Genomic DNA, 21492 nt, shown 5'->3' on the forward strand with positions numbered 1-21492 from the left:
AAATCACATAATTTGGAGAAAGTCATGTCAAAATTATGGGAAAGATAAAGTCTCTTGGTAGCTTTAGAAGCTCAGTCTCCAACTGGTGTTTGTAGCACCTTTTCACTGGATGCTGGTGTGATAGGTACAAAAGGAAAAGGAGGAAAAGAGGAAGAAAAAGCTGTAGGAGTCTCCCAGTGCATTTCCAAATCTTGGCAGAGGCATATATGAGGCAGACAGCCCCATTTTATCCATTTCACCCTCAGACCAGCCGTCACTGTTTTGGCTTTATCTGCAGTCAGAGATGACCTTATGATGCCTTTTTTGTCCTTTTAATTTTTAGCATGAGCTTTTAGATACGCCACAGTGTATTTTACTGCAAAGTCAGTCCTCTTCACTCTGGAAACGGTCATTTTAAAGAGAAACAGCAAAAAAATAATTCATTCCAGTAATAAGAAAACAAGAATCAGCATTTCTTTAAAGTGCTGTCAGGGCTCTGAGAGAGAAGAGACAGATTTATATGTCAAGGAGAAACCCAGTGTCTGTGTTTGAATTGTGGGCCAGGCTGCAGCTTCAGTCGTGCAGGGGAGCGCAACGTTTCCCAGGCTCCCACCTCGGTGAATTGAAACTTTTGAGGTGCAAATTAACTCGAGGCTTGCACGGCATAGCTAGAAATGTTTTCTTTAAGCAAATCCTCGAAAAGGAGCCAGATCCCAAACAAGCAAACACTCATCCTCAAAACCTGAGTGGGCAGCTGCCCAGCCTTCCCCACAGGTAAGAAAGGCTAATTCAGGTGTACACAGACAAAGGGTTTGTATATACCAGTACCTAGAGAAGAAAGCTCTACATTTTGAAGACATGCAAATGAAAGAACTGGGAGTTTATGGAGCTCAACCCTCTCAACACTGGGCAGCTGGACATTTGGCCATCCTTACAATTCGGCCAACCTCTTACCCATCCCACCCTGAACACTCTATACCTAAAAGCTCCCACACACTCAAAACTGTTCTGAGAGGGGACAGTGGAGAGAGTGCATGAGAAAGAACATTGCATACAAAAACTGGAGTCACCCCTGTCTGACCTGATCTTCCTGACTCTTTTTTGCTGTTAGTTCCACTACACAATCTCAATTCCTGTCTTGTCTCCCTGGGAGCTGTCCCCTCTTTATTTTTCTGTAAGGCTGAATTCTCTCAGTGGTAGGTGACACCCTGTCTCTCACCAATTTTAAGAGGAACTCAAAATGGGGAAACCAGTCGTCTGAGCATGAGAAGCTTTTGGTGCATCAAGGGCATTACAATTTTATTGTGCTGGGCTGGTTCTGTTGTGTTGTAGAAAAACCAAACAAGAGTTGACATTAAGGCAAGTCTTTGACACATGATTCAGGCTTCATTTTTCTGTTTCAAAACATTGCCCACTAAATTCGTGGATCTAAAAGTAAAATATTGCCGAGCTGCTGTAATGCAATGTAATGTTCTTACTCATGTCAAATTTCTGTTGACTTCAGTGGGAAGTTAGGCTAAATGACAAGTGTGGAACTGAGGCACTTACATTTCAGTGAATTGCTTAAATGAAATTAAAGTGTGGTTTGGGAAGCTTATTCCTACAAGTGAGTTGAGTCCCAGGATTGGGGCATTTGCCTGTTCTAGCTGTAGGTGACAGTATTTTACTATTACCATTTGATCTGAATCTCAGTGGAATGAGGCGGAGTTCAGCTAAAAGCAGCTGCATGTTTTGTGCAACAGCTTGTAGTGTCTTAACAGCAGATGATTGCTTATTCAGTGGTTGTGAAACTGTTTGGTAATGACTTTTACTGCTCAAGTTAACTTTGAAAGACCCTGGTGGAATAAATCAAAGTCACATTGCTATTCATTTCTTTAGTCCTTGTGGTACTTAAATGGTCTCAGTATCAAATGGGACATGTCACTGTTTGTTTTGATAATCTTCATTTATGCTGTCTTCAAATAACTTCTTTTGCTGAGACATCACATTCTTTGTTTTAAAAACCCTCTCTAGAAACTGATAAAATTGCATTCCAAGTAGATCTGAGCAAGTAATGAGAACCGCATGGGCTGTAATAATTGTTTGCTTATTCAAGACCCAAATTACATTTCAGATCATTTATTGCTCTAGTTTTGGAATGGACTGTGTGAATTCTTGATTTTATTTTTAATTGCCAGCTTTAAAGGCGTTCCAGTAAGTACAGTCTCTGTTCAGTAAGAGAGACTGGCAAAATGAAATAAAACTGAGCTCAGTTTGTTGTCTGGCCAGGTAGTTCAAAGTTTCTGTCTTGACCACATAGCCATAATTTCAAGGCATCACTCCAGTGTGCTGCTGGTAAATTATGTGAAATTATATCATTGTTTTCCTTATCTTCGGTCCTGGGTTGTTTTCCAGTTGAGTGGGAGGTTGTGCTCTTTTTATGACATCGGGTTTGATTACATTGCATTCTCTTAAGTATTTCATAAATTACTGTGAGTAAGATAAATCTATCTGAATGTGACTAGTACCTAGGTCAGACATCTCCCTAGGTAGGCATTGTGCAGGAGTGTATCTTTTCTGGATTATTACAGATTATTTTGCTGCATGGGTTTACTCTTGTTTCTTTTACTAGAACAGGTTGTATAGCTTCTTTTCAGCAAACAGGCATTTTAGAATATAACTGCACACAAACTGGCTGTTACGTTAGTCCCAAGAATTTTCTATTAAAATTTTACAAGTCAGGAAAAAAATAAAAAGAGATCCTTTATCAAAAGGTAAAATTCTTTTGAGTTTACTCCAAATGCAGGAGTAGTTTCTTGAGTTTAGAACGACTGTATTTTCTTTATTTTGTTTTCTTTTCGAGAAATGGTACCCTAAAAATATTAGCACGGATGGATGAAAGAAGAAACTCTTAAATCTACTGCAAGTCACATATTAAAGGCTTAATTAATATGTAGCTAAGGTTTTAGACAGTTCTACCTTTCACCTCTTTTTAGTCTGAAGGTTGGCTTAGATGATACTAAAAGAGTTATTTAAACTAAATAGATTCACATATGCTTTTAGAGAAGGCAGCTGTACATAGTAATTCCCTTTATTGACTGATAGTGGATCATGCATTTGTATTATATATTTATGCCTTCAGGGAAAGCTTTCATGCAAGTGCAGTGGAATTCTTTTCCCTCAAGGAAAATGATGGACATGGAAAGGTCTCTTACTTGTGGTTAAGTCAAAACATCAGCCAGATCAGCAGCCTGTTATCAGATCATCCAGTGAATTTCTCAGAAATAATTGTCCCAAAAATCAGCATTTCAACAAGGTTTAATGTCAATATTTCAATTTTGACGCTTGCAACATTTAGAATATTCATAGGTGTTAACAAGAGGCCATCAGAGTTTTCGACTTGCGTTGTCCTTTCATTTTAAAAAGAAGGTTTTCAAAGGTACTTGGTTTTTCTTATCAGGCTTGTGAAATCTTGGACTTTGTGATATTAAAGAAACAGTGTGAAGAATATTAAATAGACTAAGTGTGATCTCTTGCTGCATTTGTAATTTACCTCCTGACATAAAGGATCTTCTCACTTTTCCCTCATCACACTCATCCTTACCCTTTCCAACACTCCACGTCTGGGTGACCGCTTTCTGCCACTGCCATGTCGTGGGATTTTGGGGGGTTTATGGGTCAGGGCAATTTTAAGTGCTAAATAAAGAGATGGCCCAGATGTTCAGAGCTGCCCAGTGGTCCTAAATGTCTAATGTGCTGGGGAAACTGGGTGGCCAGGACAGCTAGCTTGTCCTGAAATTCCCAGTCTGCACTTGGTATACGTGGATGAATTTAAAATTGTGTCAATTTTACGGCAGTGTAACTACAGCTGGCAAGTTTGTAAAACATTTCAAAGGACAGGCAGCAGGACCTTAGAGGGGGAGTGTGTATTTTGAATTGGTTTTGTGTGTTGATTTCACTAGTTCTTCTGGGTTTTTTTCAGGATCACTCAGAAAACCCTCTAGGTGCAGCCGTCACGCTGGCTCATGAACTGGGACACAATTTTGGAATGAATCATGATACCTTGGAGAGGGGCTGCAACTGCAAAGCATCTACTGATAAAGGGGGTTGCATCATGAACCCCTCAACTGGGTAAGTGCAGGGGTAAGCATTGGCAAGTTACAGCGGGAAATTTTTAGGGTCTGTTTTGTGATTCAGGAACATTTAAGGGGAAAAAAGAAAAACCTTTTCAACACCTGTTAAATCTTCTTGCAGTTATCCCCCTCAAGCTGAGGCAATTAAACTTGTTATCAGAACACACATGTACCATTGTACCTTTCTATTTCCCTGTTACCAGTGTGAGAGAAAAAAATGCCGTAAGCAACTGGTTAATTTGAAAGAAAAAACCTCCAAAACTGAATTGCAAGTGTTGAATCAGAATTTCACCTTCTCTCATCATCTTGCCAACTGAGTATCAGTCATAATAGGAAATGAACAGCATCCCGAGGCCAAGACTAAGATGAATGTGTAGGAAGTAAAGTAATGCAGGAACTATATTATTAGGCTTCCTTAAAGTCTTTGTTTTTTAGTTTTGCATAAACTTTTGTTTTCCACCGCTTGTTATAAGCATGTAGCAGTTTTAGCATGTGAGCAAATTAAATTTGTAAGGTCAGTGGGGTTAGGTCTGTTCAGTGGCTGGAGGATGATCTTCCAAGAAAAGATATAAGACACTGTGGGAAATGAAGCCAGTGAACCCGTGGTCAGCTCTCTCTGTCAGTGTCGAGGGACTGTGCTGATGAGAAAGGCTCTGTGTCAGCAGAGAAGAGTGGTGTTTTTGTAGACACAACAAGTACAGGCACCATGACCGGGGTGACTAGTTACAGCTTGCTTCTCTGTATTTTAAAGTACTGTTAGGAACTGAACAATAGGATGAATGAGCTCTCCATGTCCATATTCAGCCAAGAACTGATAGGATTAAATTGAAGTTAGAGAGAGTAGATTTACCAAAGCTTTCTGATGCTAAGTGATGTGCTGGACTGGGTTGCCTGCAGAAATGTTACTGCCTGTGACTGGAAGCTGGTAAGAACCAGTCGGACAAATATCTGTCAACAGCATCTTGTAGGTACAGCTGGATTTGCCTTGGGGCAAGACAGTGGGCTGGATGATCTTCTGATGTGTCTTCCAACTCCACCCTTCTCTCTCTGTGCTTAAACTTCATCTATTGCTTAAAAATACCTTCTGGGAATTGTGATCAGCTCAGCCTCTGCCTTCTCCAAGACTGTGAGTTTCTGGGAAAGGAAGAAAGCCATCTGGGAGAGGCCAGGGAGTGCTGGGCAGGATTGCTCCCTGCTGGTCAGCCTAACAGCAGCCTTGGCATTTCTTCAAAGGCATGCTGTCACCTTCCTTCAAGGCAGAAAAAGGGATTCTGGCCAGAGGCCAAGCACAGCAACTTTAGAGACAAACAAAAGATTTGTGTGTGTGGAGGAGAAGGAGAGTGATTTCTGCAGTTTGGAAAAGAAAAATAGCTTGTCTCTTCTAAAACAATAGGTAGTAAATATCCATATGGAACTGCATTCTGCAGCACGTCAGGGTTCATACGCACGCTGTGAAAACAAACTGAAATTGCAAACAGGGCTCTGAGGTGAGGTGATGTGATAGCTGGTAAGCAGTGGGCAGGCAGGTCTGGGCTCCGAGCTCCTGAAAGATGCATGGAATCTTCAGTTGTCTCAGCCCAATTACTGGTTGGGCATCCAGTTGCTCCACTTTTGGAAGTAAATGCAGGAGATGCTCTCAGGACAGAAACTTCTAGGCATTTTCTGAACTCGTCCTGTGAAGGTATCTCTAATGTGAGATTACATAGCTCTTCCCTGGTTGCCTTCTGCACCAAGGTCCTTTGGGTGTATCTGAAGTTACCCTCTGTGCTGGATGTGCCGTGCCAGACCTTGGCTCTGGGTTGGTTCATCGATGGACCAAGGCTGTTCCTGCTCAGTGGCTTCCTCAGATACGAGTCCAAGCAGCTTAGTTCACTTTACGTTGGGGTTTCTGTAGTGCCTTACATGTTAAAGGCTGTGTTTCCTTCAGCAACGCCGTGCCCACCTCCAGCACCTCCAGGTCTGACACTTAGTAGAGGGAACCGTTAGGTACACTTCAGCTTTGTAACGCTCCCTTCAGATTTTTACCAAACTGTATAGGCAACTTGTGCCGGAGGAAGAGTTGTGGCATTCACAGGACTGAGTTGGCTGTTTTGTTTGCAGTGATTATTGATTTATAAATGGAAATTTTAATATCAAGTTTATAGCCTTAGGCTTTACCTTCATACTGTGCTGTCGATCTGTAATAAGTATTCCAGGAGAATACCTTATGCCTAAAGCCAAACTGCATTTTACCAATTTAAAATTAACATTTTGAATATTTACCCGACATCTGACCAACGGTAGCATTCCTCTGAGCACCATTATTCAAGGAACGCCGATGAATTTTCAGCTCTGGAAAGACGGGTCTGTTAAGAGAAGGCCAGATGAATATTCCCTACCTGAAATGCATTCTTAGAATAGCAAAAACATCAAAACAAAGAGCATCCCAGGGAAGCCGTATACATTTAGAGAGACAGCCTGCCTGTCTCAGTATGCTCATTGCCACTCACTCTGTGGTCTTCTAATGTCTGTTGGTTCAAGGTCGATTGAACAAGTGCAAGAAAAAAACTCAACCTTGTTCTGAAGCTAGTGTAAAAAGTACAAGCCCCTGAGAAGTCCTTATCTAATATCTAAAAAGAATAGGAAGTATCTAGGTTATGACAGAAGGGCCTCTGTAAGCTTAACTTTGGACTCAAATGAGTGGTTGTGTGGCAAAAAGGGAATGCTTTAAGGTTTTTTAATTAAAAGTGATTTCATTAATTATTGCCATCTTCTATCAGTTCTTATGTTTCAGTCTTTGAAGAGGTCTTGGAAATTACTTTTTGGTGGATAAAATCTCCAGGGATCAGTGTGGAATTTAAACTTTGTTGGATCTATCCTTTAATGAGCTTCCTATAGCTTTTACTCTTAAAAGATACCAGCAAGATGTGTACCATGTGTCTATGAGCTACAAATGCCTTAAAGAATCACTACTTCAGCAAAATATATTTTCTATAACATGGAATTAAGCATATAAACCTCCAAATCTTGTCAACTCTAGACCTTTTTGAGATTCAAATATCTGCTATGGAAATTACATAAATCCTGCTTTAGAAGTTTGGGGGTTTGCTATAAAAATAGTGTCAACAAGGAAATACTTAATACTAACACATTTTGCCCCTTTTTTCTGCATGCCTATTAATGAGATCCCTTCAGTTCTTATAGTTGTTTTAACCATAGACTGTTCCAAGTGAAAAAGAAGGGTCTGAGTCTTAAAGAGATTTGCAAATCTTTTTACTGAGATCGCAGTGTGTGAAAACTAAGGGACTAGGCTGAGCCAGCAAGGCCTGACCAGTATTTCACTTGTTTTTCAAGTATCTCCCTAAAGTTTCCACTCTTATTAAGAGTGTAAATATTTTTCCTGAAAGCTAGGTAAATACAGAAGAGTTCTGGTGAAACCCAAGGCATTAAGTCTAGATTTGTACCACTGCAACTAAAAGCAGAATTTAGTATAAACTGCAGAGAAAAATTATGCCAATTAACAGCACTTGTTTATTGAATAATATTGGAAATTCACTTTTTATGTGCTCCTTCATCAAAGCTGAGCACAGGTATCTCCATGAGGTTAAGATCAGATGACAACCCCCAAAGTAGTTGAAAGCTAAAGGGTCCATATATGCTTGAAGTGTCTTTCCAGCCTTAAGGGGAGTGAAATTTTTACAGTTAGTCTTCTCCCATCCTGTAAACCCAAGGATTTATACTTCTCCTCACCCACATGTCCTTGCCAGTAGCATGCTTTTTTTATATATGTGACTTACACAACTAACTTGTCATCAGGGAAGCTGAGGATACTGTAAACATGTTCTTCCTTCCCTTTAACAGAAAGCACCCCTTTGTGCCTTTCCATTTCCACCCCCTGCCCGAGTTTATGTATGACTGAGACCAGGAACACACTAAGGACAGCTGGTTTCACCAAGCTCATCCAGATGCTGATCCTACTACAGTCTCCATGCCTTTGCAGAGTCCCATGACTTCCTATAATGATACTTCTTTCCTGTCATCTCCCAGAAGTGTGTTGCTCTTACCAGGATCATTTCTTGTTGCTGAATCATCCCAGCTATGGCTAATTGAAATGCCAGGCAGGCTCCTGGGATAGAGCCGCTTGTTTCGTCTCTCTTTCCACTTTGCAGACAGCAGCAGGTTTTCCCCATGCTGATAGAAATGAGGATGACTGGAAAAGGGCTGCTTTGTATCCCATATGCACCTGGCTATGGGAATGGTAGAGATCTCCAGGTTTGCCCTGTTGCCCACACCCCATTTCTGTTGCTATCCATGTATTGGGAGATGAAATACCTCACGTTTAACCACAGGCTGAAAGGTGTCTTTACAGCTATAAATCATGGGGGGCTTTTACACAACCGTTCAGCAGACCCCACTTACCCCACTGCACTGAAACTACAAATGGAAAATGCAACCAGCTCGGCGTTTGTCCCTGCAAACAAGTACAATAGGTAGGATGGGCTTGTGGTGAGGGACCGTGACGGTGTCTGCAAGGGCATGCCTTCAGACGCCCCTGAACTCTAGCATCGAGCACCCTCACTTGGTGTCCCGTCTTCCAAATCCTGCTGCACATCTAGCACAGCCTGGCAGCAGGTCAGGTAAGTCTACTTCAGATCATTTTTCTGCCTTGGCTGTAGATTGGTTCTCCTCAAAGACCATAATGAAGAGAATAAACAAATGCAGTATTACTTAAAATAGCAAATCATTAGGAGAAGAAAAATACTGTATGGGCTGTTGTTTCAAGACATGAAACAAGTGGTAGATATTTAAGAACTGCACTACCTGATGGGTGAAAGAGGGCTGGGCCATTGCTATTTGCTCAACTGATTTTTGAATGAAGGAATATCTCTTCAGAAATCTGGATTTTAATCTAGGTCCCTAGTAGACCTGTTTTTTCCCTGTCGCAGGAGTTCCAAGGCACATGCTGGTTTGCATCCCAGGAATGGCACGAAGCATTCGTTAGGGACAGAAAGCCATTTGGTGCCACGCAGGAAGGTCTGAGCCAGTAGCATAGACATGGAAGCGGCTTCTCTATGATTTCACCACACAACTGCTCCTCTTCATCATGTTCCTTTTAGTGTGATGTTTCTTTTGAAAAGTCAAAGAATTGAATCCCCCTATGCCTGCCTTTTTCTTTTTTTCCCCCTGTTTTTATCTTGGATCTTGTGTTACCATTTCCATTTTCACAGCTGGAATTTGAAGTCAGTATATCTTTCTGATTCGGTCAGGGCTTAAATTTAATTTACTCAGATAAATGTGACTGCACGTGTTAGAGGGACGTGGAGCTCGTGTGTGACACTGTGACTTCCTGCTGGTGGAAATGGCTGTGCTTTGCCTGTGCTGCAGGACAGCCTGGGGCTCCGCTCCAGCCGGGGGCTGGGTTTCATGTAGTGATCACGTGAAGAAAAAGGAGAAATACAATTGAGATCAATTCCTTAATGTCTCAGCTATTGATCATCAGTTTAGAGGATTTTTGTGGAACTGTGCCTCTCAGTAGAAAATAACAGCTAATTTTGAGTAATTGCCTTTCAGTGCACAATTTCACTTTAATTATTGAGGTTTTGGAGGCAGGCTTGGAGGGGAGGAGAACAATTAGGCCCACAGAAAGAGCATATAGTAGAAATCGTACGAAGTGTGTAGAAAAATACTGGTTCATTTACTGTTGAAATTTGGAGACGACTTTTTTTTAACCAATCCAAAAAACACCCACTATTATCACGTTTTTCAGTAAAATTGAAACCTTTATGTTAGTATTAAAACAGATGGCCACTGGGAAACTGCGTATTTGGGAATGAGAGTGAGAGCAAACTCCGATCTGTTAAGAATCAGCTGAGTGACAGTCCCAGATTAAACTAATTGTACTCGATCAAAGTACTGCCGAGGAGCTATGGTGAAATGGGGATGGTCTTCTTCCAGATACCACTGAAAAAAAGAATTCCTACGTGCTCTGTTTTAGTTCCCTCTAGGAACAACTGGGCATTCTGCACTGAACACTGAGTAAGTTAGTTACAGTTAAGGCAAACAAAATATTGCAGTGGAAACAGCTTTTTTTCCCCGAGTACAGTACCAGATGTCTTTGTGTAGCTAACAAGTGACCCCCAGCAAGACTGTGAGTTACCTCAGTCTCTGTTTAAGTTAAACACCCCACCCCTCACCCCCCCAATTTTTAGGTTCCTATGTGAAGATACCGCAAATGCGAACGTTCTCGTTTGCGCCGCTGGCGATAACCTGGTCCGTAGGTTTGTTATATGAGTGGCCCAGGCATCCAAGGATTTGGTTCGGGAACAGTTGTTCTTTGTTCCGTGCTAAAGGCCAGTTCCCAGCTGTTTTGAAAGCGTAGTGCTGTATGATCTGGGAGAAGCACCTATGCTTGAAGGGCAGCTTTCCTGCCAGTGGCCAAGGGGAGGGGCATTACACTTCAGTTTGTGTCGTTTATAGCATCCATTTCTGCTGGCAAAGAAAAATCAGGTTTATGGGCTACCCTCCATTGGCAGCCTTCTGTGGTAGCAAGTATGTTATCAGAGACATCTAAAATAGCTATTTCTTTGCATTCTCCTCTTTCCCCCATCCCCAGTTCATGCTATTTTCCCATTGTTGAAGGTCTGATTTTGTTCCGTTTCCTAATTTTCCTGGTGTGCATGGTCTGTAAGGGTAGGGCTAGTCAAAGTTTAAGCACTCACGTGTAGCTACTGATGAGTCGAGCAGTCGGTATGCTCCCTATTCCCCAAGCTGCTGGGGTCTGAGGGTGCTTCTGGAAATGCTCCCCAGACCCACTGAGGTGTCACAGCTTGGATTAGGTATTTCTTACCATGTTTAAAGTAAAATCAAATGGTAGGTCATGGGCATGTGAGTTACAGAATCTATGTATAGGGTCTCTGTCCAAAAACCAACAGATATTTCTAATTATCACTATTACACTGGCAGCAAACACCTTGAACTATGGATTTGGGCAGAGAAATTGGCCTGGGGGTATAAACCCCAACCTGATTTGCTCCTGTGCTGCAGTTTACTTCCATCTCTAGCGTTTTGTGGGGCTAGGTGTTAATCCAGATAATGGAAATCTTCCCAGTTTAAAACAAGGCTTGTGGGGGCAGAAGAATGTGTACTGATTAGATTATTTGGTGATCTGTTGGCAGTTCAGGAGCAGTTATCCCGATGGAGCTGGGGTAGCTGAGCAGCAGGATTGGGTCAGGGTGAGGAGATGCTCAGCATCTTCTTTGCCTTCAGGGTAGTGCCTGGGAGAACAGCACCCTGTCCCTAAAGCCTGTTACACAACTGATGGCCTTTGATGGTGCTGAAGGTCTGTTCTTCCCTCGTGAATCTCCGATTACCATTAATGAGACTTAGGACTGCACATCAAAAGAAGGCTAGTAACAGTAATGCTGATTTTGTAATGCATAAATATATATTTGCATGATAGATGGGTGGTTGATGTCTCCTGGAGAACCGTTTGGCTCCGTAGGGTTGATTCTCAAAGGCTCTTGTGGGGAGTCTTGTTATTTTGTCCTCTCTCTGCTTTTGTTTGATTTTTGTTTTTAAGCTACCAATCAAAAATATATATTTAACTACATTATAAAGATTAAATATAAAAATGTAGTTAAATAAATAAAACAGAGTTAAGATCTATTAAGGACAAGTCAGGAAAGTACTAATCATTTGTGTCACTTACTGTATTAAGTGTTACTTTCAATCACTTTTTGAAAAATGATCTCAAGGAAGCAGGCCATCAGGTCACTCTGAACTGCAGTCTACCGAACCGGGGTGTGAAAACATACACCCTCCAGAGATCTTCCAGCATTTCTAGCTTCAGGAGACTGTCAGGTAGGCCACGAAAACACCATCTTGGCTTTGGTACCAAATCAACTTGAAGTGAAAACCACTGATTCCAACACTTCACAAGGAAAAAATAAAAATTACATCATTTTAAAAAGGTAAAAAAACCCAACAGCAAAAGGACATGCTGGAAATGAGACAGAAATCGGGAATACCATGTGGGGAAAGGCACTTTCATTTACTGTCTGGTTCTCTTTTCTTCTTTCCAGATATCTCGCAGCATCTTGTAGCTGCAGAGCTGTTAAGCATTAGATAACCAAACCATTATTAGTTAGCACAGTATTTCCTGACCCCTCTCAGTTTGTTTTCAACTGTGCAGACCTCACTTTGCATTTTTCGGTCTGGCAGTTTAGAGACATTAAGCTGTGGAGTCAGCAGAACTATCTGGAATTACCTCTGTTACAATTTGAAGAAAATGAAATTATCTTTAAGATGTAAACAGTTTCTAATTAAACTCTGAAGCTGTTTATGTTTCCAAACCAGTCTGAGCTCAGCTCTGCACAAAGACAGACTTCTCCGTTGTCTTGTTCTTTTTTTAATAAAGTTGATATACTGATGTAATAAATTGCGTGTGACAGAGCTAGGTCTGTCGTGCCAGCAGTGCAACTGCTTTTTGAAAAAACCTTAAGCAGCATATCCCTATGCCCTAGTAATTGAGCACATTGCATTCTGGTCCTTCCTTTAGTAGGAAACAGCCACGAGATTACAGAATAGATTTATGTCAGTCTTTCACTTAACTCCAAGTAGCCCCATGTCTGCAGTGCATTTGGCATTCCTTTTTGTTAATAATTTCCATACATCACAGCTATGTTTAATTGCTGAAGTAAATAAGATTTGCATTGAAGAACAGTGTTGGTTGCAACAGACTGCACGTTTCACAGTCCTTTACAGGAGTGGGTCGCTGTTAACGATGAACACACCGAGCTGTGGGGCAGGTCTTTAAAAAAGGGGATTTTGCTATTTTCGTTTACTTTACTCTTTCACGTTTCAGTAGGTATGCTGTTGGAAGTGAAAATATTTGGCTTTTCAGTAGTATTCTAGAGGAGAACTCGTACAGATTTACAGCATGCATTTTCTGTAAGTGAAGCTGACAAGGAGAGGGGTTACTTCTCAAATGAAAACACATTTTACTTCTGGTGTGATTATTTATAGCAGATACTTAAGGACAGGTCGTGGTTTCTACTGTGTGATGTATCCAGAATGGGTACAGTTTTACGGGCTGGGATGCTGGTAGGTGAGAGCTCAGCTGCATTTTGTCTTGTCGGTGTAATATCCATAGAAAATATCGCTCTGTAAGGGACATTTTTCTCCTGCAGTACTGCTATTGCCATGACCCGTGAGAATAAATCATATAAGGACATTTCCCTTTATCTTAGCTTTCTGTTTCATCAAAAAAAACTTTTGAACCTGCAGGGATAAATCTGTAGTGTAGTGCATGGCGAATTAAGCACACAACGTCCAGTTTTAATTGGTGTTAATGAATTCCAAATTCCCAGAGTATAAATGGAAACATACCTTAAGGGGCATACTCTTAAGGTCACATGAATGCTCCTTTTTGAACGTGTGTTGTATGCCCTGAAGCACTTTAAGGAATTGATGTGGGCTTGGAAGGCTGAATCACTGTAATTAAATGATGCCTACAGCTGCATTTGCCACAGTTGTCATGGGAATCAGAGTCTCTTTTGTGCCTGGGATAGATGTGCAAAATGTTTAAAATTCAGAGAGGGGAAGATGTCCATTTTACCCCAGTAGTTGCTTCCTGCAAAGTCGTTCTTTTTTCTTTTCTAATGTCAAAGCCTATTATGAAGTCCTGGGTGAATTTACTGTAGGGTTCTTGGTGCAGAAATGCAGGTAGGCTCCATTTCAGCTTTTTAAAACTGAACGGCACAGCCCCAGTGCTGAGATGAAGATAAGCAACCACCTATTTAGTGTAAAGTCACTGAAAACAAAGAGGTGGAATAACTTCTGTGTCCTAGGGAGCCTTTCTGACTTCTCACATAGCATGGAAATTGTGTTCATCTTTGCAATTGATGTCCTCCTGCCTGCCAACCAGCATTAAATGAGAAATCCCGTCTCCCACAAAGTTGATAGGAAATCTCCTATGGACTTCAATAAGGCCAGGATTTCATCAAGGTACCTATGGATTCCTCTGGATTTCTCAGGAGCCTTTCATCCCTGCGAGTGAAAGCTTTAATTTGCTCGCTTAAGGGTCCCTAAATCAGATTATGGCTGGACCCATTCTATTCTCATGGCTTGAAATAATGATTACATATGATGCTGATACTAATTAGGTTTTGTTCAAGTTCTGTGAAAAAGGGAAGTGAGAGAGAAAATGATTCACTGTTATTTTATATTTAGGATTTTAAAAAAAAACCCTTCCACTTCCATTATTCTGAGGTGATTTACCTGATAGGGGAAAAGCTGGTTTTTTTATCAGAGCTTATGTCGTCGTATGCACACTGGGAAGGTGCAAATGCTGGGGGTTGCAGTCTGATTTCTGGCACTGTTATGCCTCACCTTTCCTTTGGATCTGCTAAAGGAATAAAAGGGGCCGTTCTGCTTGCAAGTCAGATACTCCTGTCTTGGAGTATTAAGAGACTCTGTAGGAGAGATGTGAAGTGAAATCAGTATGAGCCTGTCCCCAGGTGTCTGTTCTTCCCAGCACTTTGCAGGGCTCAGCATCCACATCTCACCAACTGCCCTCCCCATAGGCTTCATTCTCTTAATGCTTCTTCTGCTCTTCCCAGTGGACAGTGTCTTCATGTGCCTCATCCAGAGGGCTGCTTCCCAAATCCCATCTCCCTGGCCTGGGTTCCTCCTTGTGGGGTTGAGCCCTCCTCAGCATCTCTTCCTATCACTTGCTGCCACTTGGTCTGCTCACCTGATGCACAGGCTCATCCTTGCCCAAATCCAAGTACCCACGGTATGGCAGGTCTTTAAATCAGGATGATGACCCTGAGTGCATCCGCTGGGAGGATAACCGTGTGCTTCCTTTGTTCTTTAGGATGCAGAGTATCACGAGTTGTGTTTAGGATACACACAGGCGGGACAGGAGCTTGTACCAGCGAAAGGGGGAAATGTCTGTAAATAAGTACCACGGGCTGGTTTTTCTGCATTACAATCTGGGTTTGATATGCCCCTTTCTTTGGTCTGCTTTGGGTTTTGGAAAATGGTTTTGTACCCCCTCACCCAAACATGCTCTCTATAAAGTGCTCCTCTCAAAGCCGAATTGCCAAAGGCAGATTTTTGGTTTTTCCCCTCCCAATCCACTCCTGACCTATTTAAAAAACGATTCCGAGGTTTTTCAGGGGAGAAAATCAGAATGTAACAGCCCAAAATAAAAGCTGATTGTAAAATCATGTCGGGAACTAAATGAAGTCATGGAGACGTAGCGCTGCACTAGTGTTTCAAGGCAGGTCAAACAGTGCCTTTTACCTAACCAGAAATCGGTAGGAAGCTGATCTTCAGCAAGGTATTTTGAGCAATGGGATGGACTGTTTGACTTTATTTGCTTGTCACATGCTGAGGATGTCGTGGCTTGTGTGACAGATGTAAACACGGGCCATTCTGCTGGTGCCTCTTACCTACTGCTGCTGGCAGGCACGGCGTGCCTGCTGCCCTGCTCTCCTTAACCTGGGACCAGACCCGACCTCGCCTTTCCACCTCTCCCTCTGCGATTGGTTTGCTTTTTCACTTTTACTGTAGTCAGCATTGGATTAACCTCAAATTTTAAGTAGTAGATTGTGAAACCTGAACTCTCAGCAATCCAGCAGATTTTTATTAATGAGGTAGTGGTCTAAAAGGAAACAGAGCAAAAGATGAGCCAGAGGCAAATTCAAACTGATTATAGCTACTTTCCTCGGCTGTCTGGTTTCCAACAGGAAGAGCAGTTGTCTGAGTTCAATTCCCTTTTGCAATGCAGATAACTCCAGCATATAGTCAGAATACTGTCAGGATTGATAAATGGGTTTAGTATTGCTTCACCCCCAGAACACAGAAAGGAAAGTCACAATCGGCCTCTTAACAAGAAAAAAACTTCTCTGACCGTTCATTTGTCAAAGTAAAAGTAACTGCTAATAATGTTTTATTTGGCAGTTTGATGACTGCAGAAATATCAAGCCATGACAGTGTATACTCTATAAAGCCATTAAGTGTTGGGCCTCTGCAGAAAGTGCTTCTCCGAACCATGCAGCCGTTTGTTTCATTGCTGCTTTCTGCCCCGAAGTCCCATGTACAGTATTATAAATCTGCCTTTTTGAATATTTCAGGTAGTTAAATTTTCACCTTCAGTTTAATGGGAGAGGTCAAGTCTCAGCTGGGGCTATGACAATCCAATCTGGGCACCTGAAGGGAGATTACGTGAATGCATTCTGGGACTCCACACTATCCCCAGGGCCAAATTAAAATGAACCTAAAGCATTTGTGTGTGGAATTTAAACATTTACTTGGAAAGACTTTCTTTTCAATCACCCAGGAAATTTCGTTGTATCACAACAAGTCATTGCCACTACACATCAATTAAATTAAGCGCTGGCGCGACGTATTCACGATTATTTATTGGAAGTGTAAAAACTACCATGTCGTGCACATGACAAAAGCCGTAGGAGAAATCTAGGCTGGTTTTTAAATCACTGACCATGAACTCAGACAGCAAGAGCTTTGATGTCATGTATAACTACATGGCCCAATTCCGTGCTCTACTTTATTGATGCTCTAGGGATTAAAACTATAAAAGAGGAGCAGGAGAGTGAAAAATAGGCTAGAAAAATAAGTATGAGTTGTCAGACATCTAGTGCCTTTTGAAGCAAACTTACCATTTCAATACTTTATATATGTAGAAAACCCCTCTACATTTTCAGCTGAATCCTTCCATCACTGCTGAAAAAGGTGTGCCACATCAGCTCTGGGACTGGTGTCTTGTACGAAGCTCCATCACGTGCTGCTTGCAAACACACCTGCATATCTTCCAGGAGCACAAAGAGGCCTCCGGTTTACCCCTTCTTCCCCATTGTCCTGGGTGTTTGCCGTTTGCAAACGTTTTGGGTGGAGGAGAACCTGTAGCTCCCTTCAGGGTCTCTCTTTACTTTGTTGTGCTTGTGGGATATATGTTAAAACTCCATTTGTGTCTTTCTCTCTCAAATTGCTTACAAATGAAGAAATTGTTTAAATAATAGAATAAAAAGCCCTTCCATATTATGGCACCTGTCTAATTTTAAACGATTGCTATTAAAACTTGAGGAGTATGAAGAAATGTGTAATGACAGAACTATAGACACGAAGGGATCTGTAGTATTTGGTATCAATATCAAATATCAAATTATATTATTTCAGTATCAAAGAAAACTGGATTTTATCTCCTGCTTAATACCTATTTCTGCGAGGTTCTTTACGCTTACTAATTTATTAACGTACATGCTGTACAGAATAGCTAAAGTGTTCAAAAAATGTCATCTAATAGCAAATGCAGTTTTATTCTAGGAGGCTCATATCTCTTAGGAGGCCATACAAAGTTGTTTTCGAGAAATGGAGAGCAGTAATTATGTCCAGAAGGTTAAAACCAAGGGGGATGCTTTTTAGTGGGAAATAATTATGTCAGTTATACCAGGAGTTAGTGGAGGCTGGAAATTTGTCACATTTCTTTGAAATCAATACCTCCTTGGGTCTAGAAGCATTCCTGTCACTTCAGCTTCTACCTTCTAGACATTATTCATGTTCTACTGTCTACCACTGACGCTTTTTCCATGTAAACAACACTTATACCTGAATTAAGCAACCCTATCTCTATTTTTTAAGTTAAACACCACCTCCCCACCACCCCCCAATTTTCAGGTTCCTATGTAAGACTGGGATTTGCAACAGAAAACCTGCACATTTGTGCTTAATTCTGTAGTGTCTGAGCAAGAGGGAGCTCAAACTCACATCTTCTGCCCCCAATGAAAGGATCTGAGTTGCTCTCCTCCTCTCCATTTGCACCCAAAAATCAAGAACTTTGGAGTCTAAGGAGAGTAAGTATTGATATCTGTGACTCTCAGAGGGTCCCAGCGTCGAGACAGACACAAAGAGACACTGCAGTGTTCAGTTCTGACAAGGTGTTGGAAATTCAGGTGCTTGACTAGTGAAATTTGTGATGCATGGGACTGGGGCTGAGCACCCCTCCTTGTCTCTGAGCACCTTCAGGCTCTTAATGCACGCACCATGCACTGCTGATGCTGGAGCTATTTCCATATATGGCCTCTTGGGCTTGATTTTTCAAGCGTTCTGGACAAAACCAGGTCCCAGTTTTCTGCCCCTTTGGAAATTAGCTAGTCAACTGTTGTCTCAGTAAGTGTGCTCCGGAAAATCAAAATGCCCTTTTAAAATTAATATAATCTCCAATTATCATATTACCTCAGGGAGGAAGGCCTGGTGGTACTTAATAGAGCTCTTTGGGGCTGTTGTGCATTTTAATTGAGTGAATAATTGTAAACCACTTCAGGGCCTTTTGGTAAAAGGCTCTGTACAAACATTGCCATAATGCTGAATAATCAGGTTGCGATATGAACTGGAATAAATGAACCCTGTAAGTAGGTATATGATGTATATATACATATAATGAACGGGTGTATCTATAACAACATTTTGGAGAGAACAAGGCATTTACTTTATAAAAGTCCTGCAGTTCTTGAGTAACAAACAAAACCTGAGATGGGATAGTGATAATCATGACAATCAAAATGTTTTCAAGCTATTGTGAACCTGCCGTTTACCTTCCTGTGCAATACATAGGGGATTTCCAGAAGCACTGACAGTGTTTCTGCTTCAGTGGTTCTTGAAAAACAGTAGAATATGTTGTGTGTCACAGTGGAGGAACGTGGAGGAGGTAGGTCCAAGGAACTATTATTTGGGCACCTGAAGATGTAGATAGCCATCTAGATGTTTGGAGGAACCAAGGGAGTTTCAGTTCAGATGGCTTTCTGGTGGTATTGCTGCAATGCAGTGGTAGGGTTTGGAATGGAGAAAATATCTCCTGCAGCCCAAGTCAGGGCTCCTTCGGTCATTTTCCAGCTGGAGGAATGGGAAAGACAGCAGTGGCAAAGAGGGCACCGCAGCCTCAGCGGCAGGATCCGCACTAGGATTCTGGCTGAGCTACTGCACCCATCAGTAGCCACTCTGTTTCTCCTGAATGCTTTGGCTGTCTGATCTCTTAAGACTATAATTTTCTGGGGCAGTGACTCTCTTCCTCGGTGCTTGTACTCTCTTGTTATTCAGCCCATTAGGAAGGGAAATGCCTCTGGGATGGAGATGATGGAGATGAACTTTTCATGCAAAAAAAAGGCTATGCTGGGCCAGGCGGTGCTAGTACAAAGAATGCTCTATTCTTAAAAGGGACTTGACACAGGGATGATGCCACTTCACTCAGTTAATGAAAGGAGCCATCTAATACAGGCTAAATGCAAAACAGCGTAGAGGAAGCTGGCATTTGAATGGCTTGAGTGCTTGAAATAGAAATGAATGGGACAAGACCTGACTCTGTTTCTAAAGGAATCAATTACCACACACCCTCTTACTACTGTGAAGCTCTCATTTGCAGGAACAGTCAGAGCTATTTTTGCTGGGGACTAGGGTATTCGTTGCTTGAGATTAAGGGCATCTTTTAAGCACCAAGGAAACACTGAGGAATGCTGTGGATTCAAGAGGGCTAGAAAGACTCTGAAATGATTTTCCTTGCTGTAAACCCACTGAAGGGACTGATGTAGTGCTAGGCACGATTTGAGTTCTGAAGAGTTGTACCCACAGTCAGAATGGTTTGACAAAATGATCCATTGTGTATTAAATCTATGGATTCAAACAGTGTAGAAAATGTGTGAGCTATTCAGCATCTTAGAGTAGGAATTAGGTGGGATTAAAGTTTCCTTTCTCTTCCCAACTGCACAAAAATAAGGATCTCAAAAAGAAAATGTCTTGGGTGAAGGATAATGGAATATACTGATTGCTAATTAAAATTTTTACCTATGGAAGATTCTCCAATGGCCTATATGAGCTGGTGGCTGAGCATTTTTCTGATAGGGTAAGTGTCTGAGACACCAGAGAAAGCACAAATATCCCTGTTTAGCATGCTACTGAAATCTTGGCAGCAGGTCAAGGACTGATTTTAAAGTGGAGACCCCACGACCTTTTCCTACCTCAGCTTCCAGGTGAGGTCTGAAGCCTCTTAACAGGGTGGCATGAGGAAGCTTGCTGCATTTGGTCAGAGGACGAGTTTCTTTCACATGACCATTACTTCATCATTTTTCACAAGCTCCAGATTCACTTAAGCTTTGTGCCTAATGCTAATGACATCTGATATCTATAGCTTCCCTTCCCATCTGCCAGGGATTTCATGCTTCTGAGGAAACAGCTTTAGAATTGCAAAGACAGCCAAAATGTAGCCTGAAATCATAATGATCAAATGCTGTGGCTGCAACATGGGAATATTTTTGTCAAAAAAAAAGGAAGAATGGTTGTGTGTCAGAATACCACGGTATTAAAAATCAATTATGTTTCCAATGAAATAGCAACTGGCATCAATTGATGTGGGATCTTCTCTTGCCTGGTGTGGTTACCCTTCAGTTGCTCTCTCTTTCCAGTTGGGCTCATCTCTGGTTTTGTATTGCTTTATTTTGGGCACACTTGGTAAAGAAAAAGTATTTTCAGAAATTTTCATCAACATGTGCTGCACTGATGTCAGCTGAGGAAATCAGTGTCAAGAGCAGGAAAAGCCAGAAGATGAATAGATCTCTTAGTTCAAAATAGGAAACAGCTTGAAGTTCCTTTAGGGGGAAACAAAAACCTCATTCATTAACAATGACATTATTTCACCTCTGGTAGAGAGTAAGGATTCTGTTCTCCAGTGATGGGCAGACACGTCTTGCATTCATGGAAATGGTGCTGAGCATTCACAGATCCAAAGGAACAGCCCTAAATATTGATAGTTTTGACTGGCAAGCTGTTCTCATGATCCGTGTGTGGCCGAGACATATGGCACGGGGAAAAATGCATTATTTGTGTTCCCAAATCGATCTCAGTCTCTGTAAGGTATGTACGTCTCCCTGCGTTCGTCTCGGTGGCTATCAAAGTAAATCTGTGTCGCTGAAGTGAAGGATCTTGCCTGGATGATGCAGTATTCATCGATTCATACGTTGATATGAGGATCGTGTCTGATCATATATTTTGTGCAGGATTTATCAATGAGGTATCTGGGTTTCTTGAGGTTTTTTTGGTGTTTGATAGCAGTGTACATCCATCTACTTGTTCATAGCCATGTACAAAACAAATTGTGGGAGTTTTTTCCAATCAGACTAAGAGTAGGACAGGAGTTGGTCCTGTTGAGAACACCTCCAATTGCTCAACGTAAAACGTTCAGTAGGAGGTTTTCCAAGTGCCTGTATTTTCTGTTCCATTACTCCGAGTACCTTCCCTGTTTTCCCTTGGGGCCCAGGGCTGCAGCCAGCAGCCTGACTCCTACCTCATGCTGTTCTGAAATGTCTTTATTTATCATTAACTTTGTCATTTGGCCTAAACGCTGATATTT

General features: G+C 41.7%; 1 protein-coding gene across 1 annotated transcript in view; it reads left to right on the forward strand.

Annotated features, from left to right (window-relative positions):
• ADAM12 (ADAM metallopeptidase domain 12) overlaps window positions 1–21492 on the forward strand; it is a gene marked incomplete at both ends in the record, with an annotated part of 39369 nt that overhangs the window by 9870 nt on the left and 8007 nt on the right. The window contains one exon of the mRNA XM_010152165.1: window positions 3941–4089. Within this exon, the coding sequence (XP_010150467.1) occupies window positions 3941–4089 (149 nt within the window). The remainder of the gene's footprint in view (window positions 1–3940; window positions 4090–21492) is intronic.

The sequence above is a fragment of the Eurypyga helias genome, unplaced genomic scaffold, assembly GCF_000690775.1.
Source record: "Eurypyga helias isolate BGI_N326 unplaced genomic scaffold, ASM69077v1 scaffold4975, whole genome shotgun sequence".
Lineage (NCBI taxonomy): Eukaryota > Metazoa > Chordata > Aves > Eurypygiformes > Eurypygidae > Eurypyga > Eurypyga helias.